This window comes from Pinus tabuliformis, chromosome 3_1, assembly GCF_031772625.1.
Source record: "Pinus tabuliformis cultivar Carrire ecotype Pingquan chromosome 3_1, CPIR1, whole genome shotgun sequence".
In the NCBI taxonomy this organism is placed as follows: Eukaryota; Viridiplantae; Streptophyta; class Pinopsida; order Pinales; family Pinaceae; genus Pinus; species Pinus tabuliformis.
The window spans coordinates 922,538,815-922,559,009 of NC_142301.1; the positions used below are offsets into that span (position 1 = coordinate 922,538,815).

The 20,195-nt window shown below is 37.0% G+C and overlaps 1 protein-coding gene across 1 annotated transcript in view; it reads right to left on the minus strand.

Moving 5' to 3' along the window:
- Positions 1 to 5,590: 5,590 nt before the first annotated feature.
- The window catches only part of LOC149190757 (dihydroxy-acid dehydratase, chloroplastic-like), a 101,568-nt gene continuing 86,963 nt past the window's right edge, over positions 5,591 to 20,195 (minus strand). Inside the window, exons 11-14 of the mRNA XM_089412260.1 lie at positions 7,932 to 8,033; positions 7,631 to 7,711; positions 6,196 to 6,354; positions 5,591 to 6,065 (exon numbers count right to left, since the gene is read on the minus strand). Coding sequence (XP_089268386.1) covers positions 6,015 to 6,065; positions 6,196 to 6,354; positions 7,631 to 7,711; positions 7,932 to 8,033 — 393 coding nt within the window. The 3' untranslated portion in view covers positions 5,591 to 6,014. The remainder of the gene's footprint in view (positions 6,066 to 6,195; positions 6,355 to 7,630; positions 7,712 to 7,931; positions 8,034 to 20,195) is intronic.

Sequence of the window (20,195 nt, forward strand, 5' to 3'; positions counted from 1 at the left end):
TCCGATTTAATGAGATTTATTAGAAAATAAATGTAATATAAAATTGGGGTATTTCAATAATAGATAATATTAATACAATTGTCATATCATAAATACATTATAGTATTTCAAAGTGACTTTACACAATTTACAAAAAATTTCTTGTGAGATGTTTTATAAATAGATACATTATGTTTAATCATGGTTAATTGTTATTCAATTTGAGGGTGACGCTTGAATATGAGTTGTCTAATTTGTTTTTTATTTTGCCTTAACTCATAGGGTTAACATGCCCTAGATTAACATCATCATCTTAAATCTCATTGGTTGAAACTAAGTGTCTTTTTCAGTTTAAAAAAATAATAATAATTATCGAAATCCATTCTTGAGCTCAAATCCCTCTTAATGACAACAAGATATAACAAACATCCATAGGAATAATATCACACAACACATTTTCTTTGTGACCTCCAACATGGAAGTCAATGTCACATGCATACTAAATTTGTAGTACTGCCCAACCTTTCCCTTGGTTTTGAAAATGCTCTTTTTCTACTCGAATTCTTTGGCAACTTCCTTCTCTAGTTATAACAACATTCTCCTCATCATCTAGGTGACAGTTCAATATATGAGTCATCTAATTTGTTCCCAATTTTCCCTATCAACCCATAGGGATGACATCCCATGAGTTAACATCATCACCTTAATTCTTATTGGTTGAAATTAGGCATCTTTTTTAGTTTAAAAAAAATCATTGAAATTCACTCTTGTTCTAAAATTTCCCTTAATGGCAACAAGATATGACAAACATCTATAGGAATAACATCACACCACATTTCGTTTGTGACCTCCAATATCAAAGGCAATGTCATGTTGTTCATGCATAGTGACTATGCCCTTTCTACAAGGATATTTTGTATGCATTTGGGTGAAGCACGCAATTTAAATTCAACTTTTGCATTATTGTAGATACTAAAATTTTAGTACCACCCTTGTCAATAATTAAGGTGCAACATTTACCTCCTATCTTTCACAACGGTCTCCTCATCATCCAAGTGGCACTTCAATATATGAGTCTTCTAGTTTGCTTCTCTCTCCTTACTCAGAATGAACTAAAATGACCTTTGCCTATGTTATTCATTCCTCTACTTCAACAATGTGTTTCCTCATCTTCTCCCCTCATTATTCAAATCAAAGCATTCATTGGCTCTATGTCCATAAAATTCACATTTGAAACGGATTACATCAAATCCTTTCACTGACCCTCTACCTTTTTTAGCGCCACTTTTTCTTCCAATACATTGTTTTACAACGCTGGCACCTACTTCATCTTCACCTCTACTCTTTCGATTGTCCTTCACCCACTCATGGCAAGGGTCAAGAGTCTCTCTTGCCTTTACCATGTGGGCATCTTACTCCACCCTCCATCCCTACCTTTCACTAACTTAAACACAAAGGACTTTAAACCATGACCTTGAGGTTCACTACATAACTTGTACCAAAAAGCTACAAAATTTGAGACGAATCAACCTCTCTTGCCATTACCATGTGGGCATCTTACTCCACCCTCCACCCCTACCTTTCACTAACTTAAACACATATAGGACTTTAGACTAAGTCCTTGAGGCGAACTACATATCTTGTACCAAAATGCTACAAAATTTCAAACGAAACAACCTCCAAACATGTGAAGAACTTTGACAGAGTTTATTCTGATTAAAGTTCCACCATTAGCGACAAAACTAGCATTAATAGAAAACTAACCAATTGAGTTCTATTTACAAATAAAAACTTGTGCAGGACAGCGTTTGTGGCCAAGGATACCCATGCATCACATTACAAGAGTGCAACCATATTCATTACCTGTCTGGGATAATCCACACCCAATTACTCATCTAGAGAATACCACTTCAAGACATTGATATTGAGATACTCAAAAACTCATGATCATAATGTAAGTAGGTTTTTAAAAAATAAATGTGTTCTCAGCGTCACCTCTTCTTTGAACCCCCACATCCTCTCCTAGTATAATTTCAATAATCAAGTGTGTTTTAAAAGCTTATCAAGTTTCTCCTTATTAAGTTCATAATTTTTTGGCATTTCAATTAATAGTTTCCATCACTATAGAAACCAATAAAGATGGTTGATTACCTTTTTCTACTCACAAAAATCAATGTTTCTATGGCAATCTCTCTTTTGGAGTGGTGGGCTTCAGAGTTAAGAATGTGTTTCCTTGTCAAAGATCAAAGGTTCAAAACCAAATGGCAATAGAGTAAATACACCTTCGTAGACTAAACAATCAAATCATTGCAAGGAGAGGGTCCCTTGCCCCACAAACAAGAGGGTCTCATACATTAATATGGTATCTAGCTAGACAATGACCTTAAACATAGACTTATTATTATTATTATTGACTTGACTAACCAATATATAGAGCTTTTACTAAAGTGTACATGTTGCATACAAGTGAAAACATAACCTCAAGGTATAAAATATGGGCATTTGTTGATTAAGCTTGTAATTGTGTGGGCAAAGACACCTTAACAATGGACACCCTTAGTCATCCTTTGAAAGACATGTTGACACAATAAAATAAGAAACATAGATATGTTTATTTAATGACACAAACAAACTAATGCAATCACAACTCCTACCATATGACTATATACATTAATTACAATAATTTAAATCTTGTGTGTCCAACTGTATTTGTCCTTCCTTCACTTTATTATCATCAAACCATTCTATCCTTTCTCTCACTTTATAAACATCAAACCATCATATCTTACACTTCTATTCATCGGGCCATTCTATGCAATTGAAATAACGCTTTAACCATTTTCTCTTTGCCCTAATTTACCAAATGCTAATTAAAATGTACTATTACGAACCTCCCCTCTAATTCCTTTTTAAATCCGTTTCTTACGTTTATCCTCTTTCTTTCTAGTAATACAAAAAGGTTGCATTTATATTTTGAAGAATTTGTCATCAAACATGCCATTCGATTTGAATTTGACTAGAAACTCTTACATTAGTTGGTATAGACCTATGGTTGGTCTTACTAGGTTGACTCCTTGATGTAACTACATGGGTTGGTCCTTGGTCCTTACACATACCCTTTCTTCATAGTAATATGAAGAGCCTATTCAATTCAAATGTCATCAAACATGCCATTCGATTCAAATTTGACTAGAAACTCTTACATTAGTTGATATAGACATTAACTTTGATAATTTTTGCAATTGCGGTAAAAGTCCACCTTGGACAACTCAAATGACCAAGATAATGATTTCATTAGATTCCTCTTTTTGAGATGACCAAAATCGACCTAAATATCACCCAATTTGGTTACGCAGAAGTTGAGTTATGAATTATTTTATTCATCCATGTATTATGGAATGGGTTGGCCCTAACCAAATGAGTAACTGCTTGGGTCAGTCTTAACTCCAAGTGACCCATCAGGAAATCCTACAAATAGAAAAGGCCTCAAGATCATTTGGACAAATCTTATCTTTTATTTTGTCTTGTCTTTCATAGGTTCAACAAAAGGAGTTCACTCAAGGGTCCGAAATCATAGGCGAACGGTTCGCTCTGGGTTAGGGTCTTCTGGATCTTGGTCATTACCACAAAACAGGGCATTCTAGTCCCTGGTCATTGTCACACAAGCCTATGAGAGCGACTATGGACCCTTGGACGCTTGCATAGAGGCTTATGGGAGCGACTCTGGGTTCAGAGGCAAATCGGAAGGCTCTAGTCCCCAACCGCTTGCACCAGGAAACCTTGGGAGCGACTCTGTCATCTCGGTCACTCGCACAACTCGGCAAGGGAGCAACTTTGGGTCTTTGCAGTTCAATTGTAGAGTCGCACGCATAGAGACCTCCTTGGAGAGACTCTACAGTCATAGTCACTCACATATTGTATTCGTGAAAGCGACCCAAAAGTTTCAGTTGCTCACAGACAGTGTTGATGAGGGCGACCCAGTTCAGATCTAGGGTTTTAACATCTTGGCATCAATGAGTATGTAGATCTAGGTTTCTTTCCACTGTTATACAGATCTGTAGATCTGATTTGTTAGTTTCCCCTAAAAACATATGTATTGGGCTCATTGACAATGACAACAATACTCAGCAGTGTTCAGCACAATGACAGCAATATACAACAGTGACATTAGTTTGTGACAACACATTATAGCCATCAATATGAGGGTTATGATTCCTATCATGATTAGATCTGTTTTATGGATATCATTATTGTTTTACTGCATAGATAAAGTTATGGGTCATTGTACTCTCTTTTGTTGCATCATTTGATGACGATCTAAGAAGAAGAAGATTTGCAAGGGTTTACCCCATAGTGGGTTTTGCCCTGGTCTCAAACCAATCTTGGTGTCTCTATGCGTGCGCATGCTTTCTTCTAGTGTCCCTTTTATATTCCATTGCGTTGATGATGATGGTGATGTTGTTTCTTCCTATGTAATTGCATATATTGATGTATAATGCCGTAGATCAGAATAATGTAATGATGAAATGAGGTGAACTTAATGTATTAATGATGAAATGCAACTATCCTGCAAAGAACAATGTCACCAAGAAAATTTAACAAACTTTAGGGTTGCTCTTACTAGGTTGACTCCTTGATGTAACTACATGGGTTGGTCCTTAGTCCTTACACATATCCTTTCTTCATAGTAATATAAAGAGAATAGTCAATTCAAATTTGACTAGAAAACCCTTCATAGTTGATATAGACCTTAACATTAAGATTGATCTTACCAGGTTGGTTCCTTGATGTAACTACAAGGGTTGGTCCTTGGTACTTTTAAACTTTCTCATGTTACTGCACAACATGAAGTTCGGGTGTGAAATAGATTTGACCTTGATATGTTAGATGAGTTTATGGCATAACAATATTGATGTTGATACTTACAACATTTTCGTACTTAAAATTAATATATTCAGAACGTTGGTATAAAATGTTCAAAAGAATCAAGCAGATAAGAAACAAAAGTTGGCACAGAAGATTTTCACAACAGAACGTCTATATTTCTTATTGAACAAACTCTTACACTGGAAATAAGGAAATATATGTATGACACAACGAAAGTTCTTCAAGGGGTTTATCATTTATTATTGGCCCTATTCTAGTATCACATAGACAAGGAACTATCACTATACAATTACAAAGAGATCCCACCTGAAGATGCATGACAAAGCAGAAACAGGCAATATGGTTGCTCGACTAATCATATCACCTGAGGTGAACCTTAATTAATTAATAGCAATACTGGTTGAATCAACATAATCTTAGATATAGATATCGCCCTGGCATAAATCCTGCCAGAGGAAATGCCATAACTCAGCAAATGCCTGAAATGTTCAAAGTGAGATCCAATAGCTGCCTGTGTTTTCGCATGGAAAAGCTTCTGTCTTCCCCACCTGCTCAAGGGGGCTAGGAAACAGAATTTCCTCAAAAGCCTGAATCATCGTCCAGCTACAATTGGTAGAATCTACTCATAAACTTATCCGATTTACAGATGCATCAATATGTTTCTTATGCATTATATGAATCTGTATATGAATCTTCCAAAAATTAAAAAGATTGAAGGATGGAATAAAAAGGGAAAATAATGGGTATTGGTTCATTTTCCTCACATGTTAAAATTCGTCTTCCAAATACTGCAAAATAAATAGCATTATAGAGTTCACTATTTGATGATCTACTAGAAAGTGGTTCGTATTGCTCTTGCTCTATGAAGTAATTAGGATATACATGGATTTCAAAATTGATAAAGGACAAACATTACCCTTGACAAGAAAAGCTCAGCAACTTCTGGGTTGCATTATAAGAACTCAAGTTGAATTAGATACTTGGAAAATTCCCCTTAAGCACTGTATCCCTCAATAAATGTCTTAACAATAATGACACCTCCAGAACAACTTCAGTGGAGAAAATTTAGCCATAAAAATAGAAGTTCATTCTGCATGAGACACACCTTAATACCTGAAACTTGTTGAACATTTAAATCACCTAACATTTTATTCGTCCGTCACACAGCCCTCAAAGGCCGACTTTACATTCTTGATATACTGCAAATATAATAAGAGGATCTCGAATGAGAATAAACCATGCAAGCAAATAAAAGAAACCATCAAAGCAAGGAAAAAAGGGGCAGGTGGAAATCTAACCAAAAAGCATGTCCATAAAATGGGAAAATACCTTGAACAATGTTCCTTTATTAACTCTGTATGGTGGAGGAGACCACTTTGCCTGCCTCTCGGCAAATTCTTTTTCCGTTAAGGCCACATCTATTCTCCTTTTACTCACATCAATAGTGATTGTATCTCCATTTTGGATCAAAGCAATAGGGCCTCCAACCTAAAGTTGTAAGGACAGATAATGGAAAAAACAATTACTGAATAATTTATTGTACTTGTAAGACTCGATAAGATGTAAACAAATTTAAAGCGAAGTAACACAGAAATGAGGGAACATGGGTAAAACAAGTATAGCCTATCTTAATTCAACCCTCCATATACTCATATAAGGCCAGGAGATAACTCCACAATGTGAATTGTATTTTGCATTAAGATTGCTCATGGATATATACACGGAGGGAGAGACTCTTGGGCTTCACCTCCCAATGTCTCTTCATATACCTATTCTCCTTATTTATTATTTACACTATTTTACATATATTCACCCAATTCCAATGATTAGGTGTCAACGGACTGAATATATATGGATTCATCACCCTGAAAAACCACTGATGCACTCAAAATGTGGACTTCACAAACTTATGAATCCAACAAATCACTACCGAATTCTGGGAAAATTCCACTGGAAAATATGCCCGGAAAAGCTCCAAAATGTATAACAGGTAGACTATGGCTCTTAGAATTGCTTGGAGTTTTTGCATGTTTCCCCTTGTAAAGGCTCATACATGCACAATCTTATGCATATCTGACACTTCTATTGATGTTTATTTTCCTTATACACTCTCTTCAAAGTTTGTACTATTGTAGTTGAGGAATAGAGATCTTTCCAATAAATGCTAAATACAAAATATCATCCATCACCAGAATATTTATCATGCTCTTCCATTCTGTCTAAAAAAGTGCTTTAATAATACTAAATATATCAACTTGCATAAAATTCATGAGGAATTTCATTCTATTTTTTGGTCATTTCACTTGTAGATGACTAAGACAGGGAGGCATTCAATAATAGCTTTGAATATGTTCAGGATAGAGATTATTTTTCTTTTTTTTCCCAAGGAAAACCTTGCTGGATCACTTCCTCCAAATATCTGGATGGAGGGCAGCTCAACTGCCAGCCACAATAGTGGCTGGTAATCCAGGACTCAGACAGGCTAGAACTGGAGACATTATGACAAACTCCACCTTGTAACAGTCCATTCAAACAGATTGAGCTAAACACAGAGAATGGCTGGGTACGTCCCATGCTGTATCGGGTAATTCAGGTGCACAATTGGGTGACCAACACAGGGACATGCCAAATACGGTACCCCTACAGGACTGTACTCATGTAACACTGCTTAAAAGCTAAAGATTGATCAAAAAACAAACATAAAGCTCAATTTTGGACAGAAGTATAAAGGTATTGTTTTAGACAAAATTATCCAAAGGCATACCTGTGCCTCAGGGCATACATGACCAACAACAAATCCATGTGAGCCACCAGAAAACCTTCCATCTGTTAACAAAGCAACTTCCTGTTCCATAAACAGGCAAGTTAGCAGCCAACTGATACCTAAGAATACAGAAGCATTGATCAAAACAACTATTCTCTTAGCAATCATGTGGGTACCAGATCCAACATACGCTTAAGCCACACAAAAACGAATTCAAGCACCTGAAAGTCTGATAAAAGAACAATACCATTAACTTTATTGCTAAATAAACATAATCACCAATAATGGCTCACTGAATTACCTTGCCAAGACCGGCACCCATAATGGCACTAGTAGGAGTTAGCATCTCTGGCATTCCAGGCCCACCCTTTGGGCCCTCTCCCCTTATAACAACAACTGAACCCTGAAGTGACAAATAATTGCAACATTCAGTGACCTTGCAAGAACTTCTAACAAGCTAACATAAGAAAGTTCAAATTTTTTAAACTTATACATCACATAAATGATACCAAGCTAGGGTTTCAATAGAATGTTCTAAAAAAAGTTCAATTTTTTTTAATTTAGGCACCACATAAATGATACACTCATCAGTATCACTGTAAGCATAGAAACAGTCAGGGAGCTCAACTCTCTACATATTTAGAAGTAAAAAGGCACATGTTATGTAGAAATTGACCACATGCTGCATCACGGCCTGGAGATTGAGATCCCACATGGCTGCCTCCAACTCAAATGTAAATGTGTCAAGAAGCATTGCGTAGTGGTGGCAAGGGGGGGCATGGTTAATGCTGGCTTTATCAAACATATTCCTAAAGGGGTCAAAACGAATTTTGTGCAAAGTTGGCATCCAATTACTCTTCTTAATGTCTTACAAAATTCTAGCCAAAGCCCTAGCCAGGAGGATAGGTTTTTGGCCACCCAAATAATATGCAAGGAGTAAAACTGGATTGGTTAAAGGCAGATTTATTCTTGATAATATTTTAACTGTTTGCAAGGAGTGAATAGGAACAAAATTCTAGATAGAGAGTGCTTTTGATAAAACGAATGAATGAATTGAATGAGACTTCATTCTTAACATGCTGGAATCATTGGAGTTTGGCTCTTTTTATCAAAGATAGGTGGTGTTCTTTTTCCGTGGGCATCAGCTAGAATTAGCACGAACAGCTAGTTGGCTGCCCCCTTGCTCCCTATCTTCATGTGATTGCCACCGATCCCCCAATAATTTGTTGGATGTGGCTAGAATGAAAGGGGTAATTAGGGGTATGTAATTAGTAATTACCTAGAGGTAATCATCTTGTTACAGTTCGTTTTGTAGATAATTTGACATTAACCGTGAATTGACTCAACAATCTATGGAGGGTACCATTTTATGCTTGGACACTTTTGCAGAAGCAGCTGGAGTAGTTGTTAGAGAGGAAAAAAATGAGGTATTTCATGTTGGTCAGGATAATCCTTCTCTTTGGTTGAACCAGAAGTGGAAGTTTATTAAACTTGGAGAGATCTTCTGGTACATTGGTATCAATTTTGGTCTGCAGATTTCTCTTGCCAATCTGCAGCATTGGATCACAGACAAGTTTGAGAAGAAACTCCAAGCATGGAGTGACCTTGTGACTTCCTAATCCTGCAGGAAAAGTTTCTGACAGGATTCTAGCATCAGGGCACATTTATTATTCATCATGCATGTTCCATTCGCAGGCAGCTTACAAATGGTTCTAATGCATTCTTAGAAGCTTTATTTCAGGCAAGCAGGGGGAAGAAAAGGGCTCACATTCGTGGCATGGGATATATGCACATTACCAGGAGGACAAGAGGGTTGGGGGCTTCCTGACATACAAGCAGAAGAAGTAGTTCTTGTTGGTAAATGGACTGTGCACACAGTGGAGCAGGAGGCTTCTTGGCAAGTTTTAGTTCTGCGCTACATTCAACAAGATCAACACATCCAAGGTATTAAAGATCCTTTCTAGTTTTGTCACATGATTGAGAATGTTCAAGCTTTCATAATATCAGATTTGAGTATGAGATTCTAGCTTGCAATTTGAGGGTTCTTAAGATACCTAGGATTTGGAGTCGCAGCCAATTTAGACGTTCCCTTCTCCCAATGGTCAGGTTTGGCATTTCTGCTGGGTTGGCTCACAAATGATTAGCAAGGAAAGGTCTCTTTTTGTGGCAGGATATGTGGAACCAAGATCAACAACAATGGAAAATCTAGCATGCTCTTAACTGGACCCAAGAGTTTGGTAGTTCATATAATTTTATTTTAGAGGGCTTTTGTCACATGATTCATGAAAAGTGCCCTTAAAATGTAGTGGCATGGGTCAAGTCATTTCTAGAGGGATTGAAGATGGAAGTGTTGAGAAATCTAGGGCATCATATGGATTAGAATCTTTAGGTAGATTTCTCTTAGACTTTGACATTTTCTTGTGATTGCTCTTTTCTTCTTATTAGTTCTTCTTTCAATTTATTATGTTTCATTCATCAAGACAAATGCCAAACAATGAAGATCACAACAAGGGACACAAGATGTAGGCACTCAGCGAGGGCAAAACCCCTACCTAGGGGAAAACCTAGTCCAACTCTTCCACTAGTATATTCAAATCAATATGAGACAATCCAAGACCCTTTAGACCTAGACAAAGACCTCCTCCAATCACCAAGTCAGCCCTTCCTTCCAGTAGATGATCCATGCCAAAGTCTCCAAGTGTCAGCTTCTCATATGCAACTTCAATCTAGAATTTCGGCCCCCAGCTTCAGAATTCAGACCTGCAGTAAGTTCAGAAATTTTGGTCCCAGCGTCAACCCAAAAATTTCGCACGTGTGAGAGAGAGATGCCCAAGAACTCGATTTCAGTCTTTCCAACTTCTTTCTTCCTTCTCCTGCAACTTCGCTCTTCTTTTTTGCCTCTTCTCTTGTAGATCTAACTTGTTGAGTGTGTACTTCAAAATGAGTTTATATATAGCCTTTCTGCGGGTCGAATATCCTAATCCAGGCCGACCTCATGAGGAAAAGGTCGACTTGGTGTGGAGGTGACAAATGACTCTTTTGACTCAAAAATAATTCTTTTTACATGATACAAAAGCCAAAGAAGGGTCTAATAAAAATGGCAATGACTCTATTGACTCAAGACAAGACCTAGAAGCCTTCAATGGAGGCTTTGACCTAAGAACCATTGACCCGAGCATGAAACCCATGCCTTAATAAGTCAATTTCTTTAACAATAAAATTTTCTTTTGACAAATACAATTATGAAGACCGACACTAGATACATTCTTCAACAGGAAGAATGGGAAGGCCTTCCTCTGTGTGATCCGGGACATTTATGTTATGTTGCAACAAACCCTTGATGTTGTTGGAGAATCTAATAGGGCAAGTATTTAAACAAATCTCCTTATCCTTAATAATTGCTTATGAACTTTAGTTAGCTTCTTATTCTTCTTTATTAGATTCTTTCATCAAATAATTATCAAGAGCATAAACAATAGAGACAATATACATCAGAAATAGGGTCCAAGCCAAGGCAAAACCCATCCAAGGGGAAAACCCAGTAAGAATCTCCTCTTCTTATAGAACCAAGACACCCCTCCAAACGATCTCGTTCAAGACAAGACAAGGTCCACCAAAGTCAATGAAAGTCAACTCCTTCAAGATTTGCTTCAATCAAAGTTTCAGCCCTCAAATCAGGTCTGCAACTTCAGCCTACAATTTTAGGCCCTGCAACAACTGCAAAAACCCTAGACTCTTCGCACGTGTGAGAGAAAATGATTGCAAAATTCAGATTTTTGTTCTCTTCTTGAGATGCTTCCTTCTCTTAGACCTTCGCTTCCTTTTTCTTCTTCTTTCTTGCTTGTGATCAAACTGCAGAAGTGTGTCCAAGTGAATCGAGCTCCCTTCCTTTATATACTCTTTTCATGTGGTCGAATAGGCCTCTTCTAGGCCGACTTGTTCTTGATTGGGCCAACTTGGCCTTGGAGGTCTTTTTGACTTTCTTAGATTCAAAAATAAATTATTTACATGTTACAACTTGCCCAATAGGGTCTTATACAAAAGATAATGACTCTCTTGACTCAATATAAATATTTTCTTGACTTGACAAACCCTAGGAGCATGAAATGCATGCTTGACCTAGATGACTATTTAAATGGAGCATTAAACCCATGCTAGAAAATAATATTTTTCTTTCTTCTTTTTCTTGTAACATAAGATATACATAATGACATGAGTACAGTGACAATTATGAACACTGAAACTAGTTACATTTTCCAACAGATGTTGCCCTTTGCTTGAACAAAAGGATTAGGGGTGAAGGATCATGTGGCACACTAGTTGAGGAGGTGTCAGTGCATCTGGAAATCAGATTTTTATTTTAAGCACAAAATTTGGGGGTGGCTTCTACTCTAACAAGAGTTCACCATCAAGAATAAGCTCCATAAAGCAGATGTGACAAAGGTTGCTTGTGCTTTGTGTGGCAAGAAATAAATAGTTCCATGTTTTATGGAGATGTTAGGTTGTGAAAATGTTATAGATGTGGTTCCAAGTTGAGTTTCATTTCTTTGTTTGGGTGAACCTTGGATGGTTTGGGACAGCTGCAAAGCCTCTTTGTATTCAATGTATTGATTGCTATCAGCTTTATGAGAAAGCATCATTTTAAATTTACTTTTTCTGATGACCCATCATCATTTAGCCTAGGAGATTGAGGAGCTTTAAGCATTAGTTGGCTCTGCATGTGAGAGTCAAACTCAATATTTTTTGTCATGATGTTGAGTCTTGCATTTTTGGCCTTTTCATAGTGGACTTTTCCTGGGACCCCTATTGTTCGTGTGACGTAATTTTTTGTTTCATGATGTGCTGATTTGAACTTTTAAGTAATATGTGCAATATTTCAAAAAATGGTGTAGAAATAAAGCTATCACTGATCAAGATTAGAGTCTTGTGACCAGTATTAAAGCATGGACATCACTACAAATCAACAATATCCTACTGTGACATGAACATAGGAAGACAATGCCAGTCAAAAACGGGTCAAAGCACATGATAAAAAAAGACTAGAAGCCTTGTGACCAATATCAAAGTAAAGCATGGCTATCACTACAAATCAACAATATCCTACTGTGCCATGAACAAAGAAAGATGATGCCACAATCATGATAAGAACTAAGTACATGATAAAGAAGCCCCAAAGAGTATATATCATACATGCAAATATGATTGTCGGTTGGCTAAAGGAAACTCTCATGTGGGGCTGGAACTAAGGACTTTTTGTCTAAGATCAATTTTGTTTTTTTGAAAAAAGAACAAGAAACTACAGACAACCATTTCTTCTCAGGATACAGACCCCAGCAATACCCAATTTTCAGATGCAAATATGTATCAGGTGCAGCCAGACATCAACAACAATCTGCGCTGAAATTAAATTACCATGCAGGTACAACCCTAACATGCTATATAGGTTTGTCTTTCTTTTGAAACTTTAGGGCATCCTAAATACTAAAGAAAGCTCCATTATTAAATAACAAACAAGAATGAATTTTAATATTATCTAACAATTTAATTAGGAACCATGAGATCTTGACTCTCCCATTGATAGAGTGGGGTTAAACGCAGCAGCCTTACCTAATCAGTACACAGTGGGATGAATCCAAACTAATCCACAGTGAAAAGAATCTAAATTTTTAACCACAGCATATGATAAGTGTATGACTGTATTGACAATACAATAAATCTAACCCTCACAAACAAATGTCACTGGTATATCATACAAAGGAGTAGATTCACTTTTACTTTCACATCTTTTCTACTCTGCCTACAGTCACCTAGATGAATAGACCATAACAATGAATTTTGGCACTTCCAGCAAATCTATTTTATTGAATTAAAAGCAATAAGTAACTACATAGTATCTATGTCTCGAAACATCTTCATCTTCTTTCCTCTATGAAGGTCAAAAAATGAAAGCAGAAAGAAAAATATGCATATCATATAGCCCAAGCACAAGGCTTCTTTGGAGATTATGCTCAAAATTGTCCAGTATGTGCACGAAGTGGGAACGTTCTTTGGAATCGAAGCGTCGAAAGCGTCATTTTCCAAAAATCTAGGAAGTGAAGCGTTTGGTGTATATATATATATATATATATGCATTTATATTCAAAAAAAAACATCCAAAATACCAAATTATTTGTAGAATATATGAAAACATGCATATTTGTACATAAAACAAGAGAGATATGGCATCCATTGTACATCAATGATTAATTATTCGAGCATCAACCATCTCAAATCTAGATTCCTCTTCTCTTGTCTAGCCTTTGCCTCTACTTCGATTTTCTAGGGATATCAGTCAACATTGCCCAATTTTGATCAAACGGCGTAATCCAAGCCTTATAATGTAGTAGAGAAAGCTTAACATGTTTGATCAATGATTTTGACTTGAGTGAAGGGTACATTTTTGTTAAGGCCATGACAAAGGAGTTCAACAATCAACACCACCAACGCTGGGATACATATAGGACTTGGTGCTCTTGATTAAATGCCAATCACATACCCTCATACCAGTGTTATCGGAACTGAACCGGTTCCGGAAAAACCGGTCGGTCTGACCAGTTTGGAGGCAAAACCGGTCCAAACCAGCCCTCCGAACTGGAAATGACCGGTTCAGTACCAAACCGGCCTGTTTCGGTATAAAACCGGTCCGGACTGGTTCCAAACCGTTTATGCCAGCTCGTGGGCCCCACATCCGTGCATCCAAGCAGGCCAAAAAATTGATTTTTTTCATTTTTTTTGTTTTTTTTAAATTATTTTTCCTAAATTCTAAACCTATTCTAGCGCCCCCCCCCCCCCCCCCCCCCCTAAAGCTATTTAAACACCCCACCCCCTCTATTCTACTCACACTATTCATTCGAGTCTCTTGCATTTCTTGAGCTAAGTTCGGTGAGGAGAATTCGAAGAGTTTTTTGCAAGGTTGTTCTAAGGGAGATTTTTTGCAGATTTGAAGAGTTGATTGGAGTCTTGGAGAGCTATTGGGTTGGAATATTTTTGAGCTACTTCATAGATTTATTTTTTCCCAGAGGAACCATTTGGAGCAAAAGTGGTTGAATGACATGGTTTTTGTTCAGTACAACCTTAGGTTGAGGCGCAATCCATTGTTGAATAAAACCCCTGAAACAAGCAACATTGTCTTGGGTGACTTTGATCCAACATTAGAATGGGTTGTGGAGAGTCAACCAGCAACATTTGACAATGAAGACCTTTCTTGGTTGGACTTGGACCCACCTCCACAGGATGCAGAGGCAGATATATCAGAAGCACCAGTAGCAGCTTCAGGACCAGGGGAATCAAGCCGTAATCCCATTGCAGATGAAGATGAGGAGGATGATGATTGATGATTTGATCATTGATTTTCTATAGTTGTAGCTTGTAGCAATGTAGGATGTAGTATAATACTATGATCTAGCATGTTATTTTGGACTATAAAGGCCTTTTAGAGCCTGCTTCTTGATGTTTATAACATTTTTGCTTTAGCGATGTTTTGCACTAAGTGCTATTTTGGTTATATGCACTATTACTTGCTATATAAGTGAGAACTTTTGCATATTTGTGTATAAATGGTTTGGATTCATATGGATGTACATGAATATATCTGTTTTTTCTTTAAAATATGAATATTTTATGTATTTTGGGTAAACTGGTTTTCTTCCGGTTTTTTTCCAGTTCCGACCAGTTCCCGGTCACAAAGGTTTTTCGGTTCGATGACCGGTTCGGTTCCGATAACATTGTCTCATACAAGATCTAATCTAATGAAATGCCACAATCCCATTGATCCTAAAACCATGAAAATTGTTAAACCTACTGAATTTTGAATGAGATATAAAATTTTATTTTCTCCATATGAAGTTAAAGGAGGTTGGAACCACTCTCAAACATACTGAGACATTTCATGGTAATATTAAAAATTTAAGTAAAAGGATGAAAATGAAAGATAATTTTCATCATTTTCCTTTAATAATTTAACATTACCATTAGGGAGCATCTAGGAAGCCTGTAAGGAGCATCAAGCCTATTTTCCATAACTCACCTAAACCCAAGTCAAGTCAAAAAAATAAATAAACAAGTCCGCAGAATTGCCTGCATCTCTCTCGGATCCGAGATCACGATCTGTGGTGGAACCACACGGGATCCGTGTCGGAACCGCATGGGATCCATGTCGGAACCACGTTGGATTCATGTCAGAACCACGAATTGGGCCGATGAAACCGTAGTGGTTCTGTTTTTCCAAGAACTGCGGAAATTTGGCAAAAATACGGTTCCAATTTTCAGAACCGCAGTTCTGCGGTAGACTCGGTGGCAGATCCGTCCGGGACGCGAATCCGCCTCCTGATCCGAGGGGGGACGGATCTTGCAACATTGATGTCAATCATAGTTTAACTCAAATTGACTCCTTTAAAAAGTGGTCATGTTGTTGTCGCCTTCCACACACACCTAAGTTAGTGAGAAAAGCCCTTAACCCCACAAGGTGTGGTTGGTGGCAAAATCAAGAGATGGGGTTGTCACCTATTCCCAAATCTCTCTGTTTAAGCTCTCTCCTAGGTAAGCTAAGGAGGCTGGTCTCTAAATGAAAAGCTCAGCTAAAAGGTAATGTGAGGTTTCTAGGAGATGTCAACATTAATTTGGATTACTTGAGATTATGAGCAAATATAATGAGCAATATGAAACGAAATAACTATCAACACATAAATCAAAGAAAAACATAGAAGACCAACACTTTCAATATTGCTTCAAAATAAATAACACTTGCTCTAAAAATGAAATGTTTCAAAGTGAAACACAAGTAACCCTGTCAATCAAATAGATGTTAGAAAAAGATGATATCACTTGCAAGATTTAAAATTGCTCTCAAAGAAATGCTTTCAAAGTATAACCATTCACAATTCTAAAGCATGTAAAGAAGCAATATAAAATAACTTGCAAATGAAACAAGCTAAAACTTCACTTGCAAAATGAAAGATATGGTACTTGCCTAATGAGATATTACAAAATAATCAATTCAAGGCATTTTCATCATGACAAGCATATAAATAAATTGCAAGTAAAATAGCTTGAAAAGTAAAGTGAATTAATATGAAATGCACTTAACTAAGGTTAGATGCAATTATCTTGGTTAATTTTAAGCTAAATGCCTACTCTAAGTGAGAGATCTTCCTTTTGAACTCTTGTCAAAGGGTAAAAATTGGGGTGACTGTAAGAAAGAGGGGTTGAGGACACGATGGTGTCATTAACGATACCCTTCCCTTCAGTCTTACGAGCCAACATGTGCCTTCATTCCTACAAGGGGACAAGCCACCTTCATAACTGCAGGGTCACACACTCTTTACCTTACTTCGTACCAGTTGGAAGAATTTTCCAAGAAAATATTTTCCCTATGATGTCTATCAACCAAGCTTATGCTTGGAGGTTAATTGAATTAAAATGCAAACTATGCTAAAAATGCCTAAATGTAATGCAAGTAAGTTTTCCCAAGAGATATTTGCAATGATTCAAAATAATGGAAATGAAATAATGCTCCAAGTAAATTTCAAATGTCACTTTAATTGGAAAAGGAAATTAGCTTGAAAGTGAATTAAACTGATGCAAGTGTATTCATGCTTCGCAAAAGGAAATATCCTCAAGTAATGAAAGTGCTCACAATGATACAACTTGAAAAATTTCTCTCCTTGTACAAGACATATAAACATAAGCTTCATAAATAAATGGAATTGTAAATTGCTCCAAGTAAATGCCACAAACCATAAACTTATAGCAATTGAAAACGAGATAAAGGTTAAAAAATGAAATGTTTGCTTGTAAAGTATGCTTGGAAAATAAGTGGTAAAGCAAAATAGCAAATGAGCCTACATTGAGGCAATTGTATCCCAAAAAAAACAAATTGTTAAGCAACTAAATTAAACTTGTCACATAACTCCAAATACTTGCATGTAAGAAGTGAGTTGCTCTAAAGCAAGATACCAACTTGTACTTCAAAGCAAAATGAAATGCAAAGCATCAAATGAACTTGTAGTAAGATCTAACTGAGATATCAAAATATGATGGTGAGGTTGTGTTAATTTTAAGGCATGCAAAAGGAGCTAAAAGGAAAGTTAGAGAAAATGAAATGCAAAATTAATCCACCCACACAAAATCCTCCTTCTAAATAAGGAGAAAGGATGCCTTGGGAAAAAACCCAAGCTCCCACAAGAAAAAAGAGATCTTTTATTATGATATTACAATGGATTTAAATCCTCTTAGAGGATTGCCCAAAAGGTGAAGGGAAGTTTTACAAGATTTAGAGCTAGAAATAGCTATAATATCCCTCCAAACATTAGCAACCTCAAAGGCCAAAGAAGTATTTCTAAAATCTGAAAATTACAATCTCACATGTTGAAGAATGTAACTAGGTTCGGTCTTCATAATTGTATTTGAGTAATAATGAAATGAATTTATCAAAAGAAAGAAAAAGATTTTTTTATTATTATCATTATGATTTATTAAAGCATGGGTTTCATTCTTGGGTCATCATTTTATAGGTCAAAGTCCCCATTAGGGACTTCTAGGTTTTATATTGAGTCATTAGAGTCATTGCCCATTTTATGAGACCCTTCTTGGGCTTTTGAATCATGTAAAAAGAATTTTATTTAGTCAAATAAGTCATTTGTCACCTCCACACCAAGTCGGCCCTCATCTGATCAAGTCAGCCTACATTAGGGTAATTCAACCCACATAAGAGCCAATGAATAAGGGCATTTCGATTCGTTTGGAGAATCATCCATCACAAGTTCGATATACAAGCAGAAGAATATGAAATTGCAGGAGAAGGACAAGGATTGCAAAATCGAAGTTTCTGGGTCATCTCTCTCTCACACGTGTGAATTTACTGGGCTACTGTTGGAAGGTCAAAGTGTTGCATCAAGGTCGAGTTTCTGTTGTTGCATCAAGGTCGAAATTTTTGTTGTCTCTAGGTCGAAGTTTTGTTGTTGCTTCTAGGTCAAAGTGCTGTTGCTTCAAGATCGAAGTTCTACTGCATCAAGGTCAAAGATTTGTTGTTGCATCTAGGTCGAAGTTGTTGCTAGAAGGTTATCATCTGCAGAAGAAGGGAAAGGCTAACTTGGTGATTGGAGGAAGTCTGTGTCTAGGTCAAGGAGTCTTAGATCATCTCATGAAACTATTGAAGGAAGAGTTGTTGACTGGGTTTTCCCCTAGATAGGGGTTTTTCCCTGGCTAGGTTTTTGATCAGACAGACAAACTTCTTAGGAATTGTTCGGAGAATTTCTCTGTGAAAGAGGTCTGATTCTTCAGTTTTTCTCTTCTGAGTATAGGAGACTACTATAAATTCTGATAAAGATTTGACTGATTGTTCATCAGACAAGAAGAGTTGGCGATTATCATCACACATCTATAGATTAACGCGGAGAAATGTCAGTGGCTTCCACACACTGGTCCAACTCTCCATGTTCATTTGGCTCAAGTTCTCCTTCCCGTCTGTACTAGGAAAGTGTTGGCGAACGTCCGTGAGAAGTCCTTGGATGTAATGCAATGAGAGTGGTTATGGATAGTCAGGAATGATTTCCCATCCAATGTATTCATTGCCCATGACACATTGGAAGTGTTGTCTCATCTCTGCTCAGAGAGAAGTGTTGGGAGTTATATTAGTGGCAGCGAAAGGTTGTCGGGTCTGAGGGATGGTTGCATTCCGTGGATTCTTTTCAATCCACGTCTTCACAGTGTTCTGATCGTAGAGGAACCTGGTGGGAGCTATATTCACCGTATCGTAAACCATGGAGAAACTCACACTGCATAGATATTCATCTTTCTCAATTTCCATGTTCTTTATTTGGATGTGATCTGGATAATATATCGGTATGGACATACTAATTTGTATGCTTATTGCTCTTTGGACTGCTTTGGTCATCCTCTCTTCAACTTCCCTATAAAGAGACGTTTCAGTTGATTTTTTATCAACCTCTTCACAAAGTAGTGGTTAGTGACCTAACCCCTTGCATTGGATGCATGAAACTTTTAAAAACTTAGGGTTTGGATAGTCTAGAACTTGTGCACACTTGTCTATTTCATATGGAATGCTACAAAATGGGCAATAAATTAAATTCTCAATTTTGGCTTCAGCTAAAGCGTCTTGGGCCTGGCGATATTCATATCTTTCAACAACATCATTTGGAATAACTTTCCTAATCTCTGAAAAATAAATTGATTCCTTGCAGTGACCAATACTGATGCAAGATAAAGAGCCATGTGCCCTCAGACCTCCATAAAGGATTTCATTAACCTGCTTCTCTATACATTCAAAACAAATCCGATGCCCATCCCCACACTGTACCATATTTTCAGATTGATATTCTCAATAGCAACAACTACATTCTATCCAAAATACACCTCGAGAATTCAATGTACACAGTGATCAATAAGGTTCTGCAACAATTTGATATAATGGCAGATCAGGGAATAAATGAAACAAAGCCAATGTTGCAACTCCACTCTGTGCATCATCAACAGATTCCAAATCATCTTCATCGACATCATTTTCATC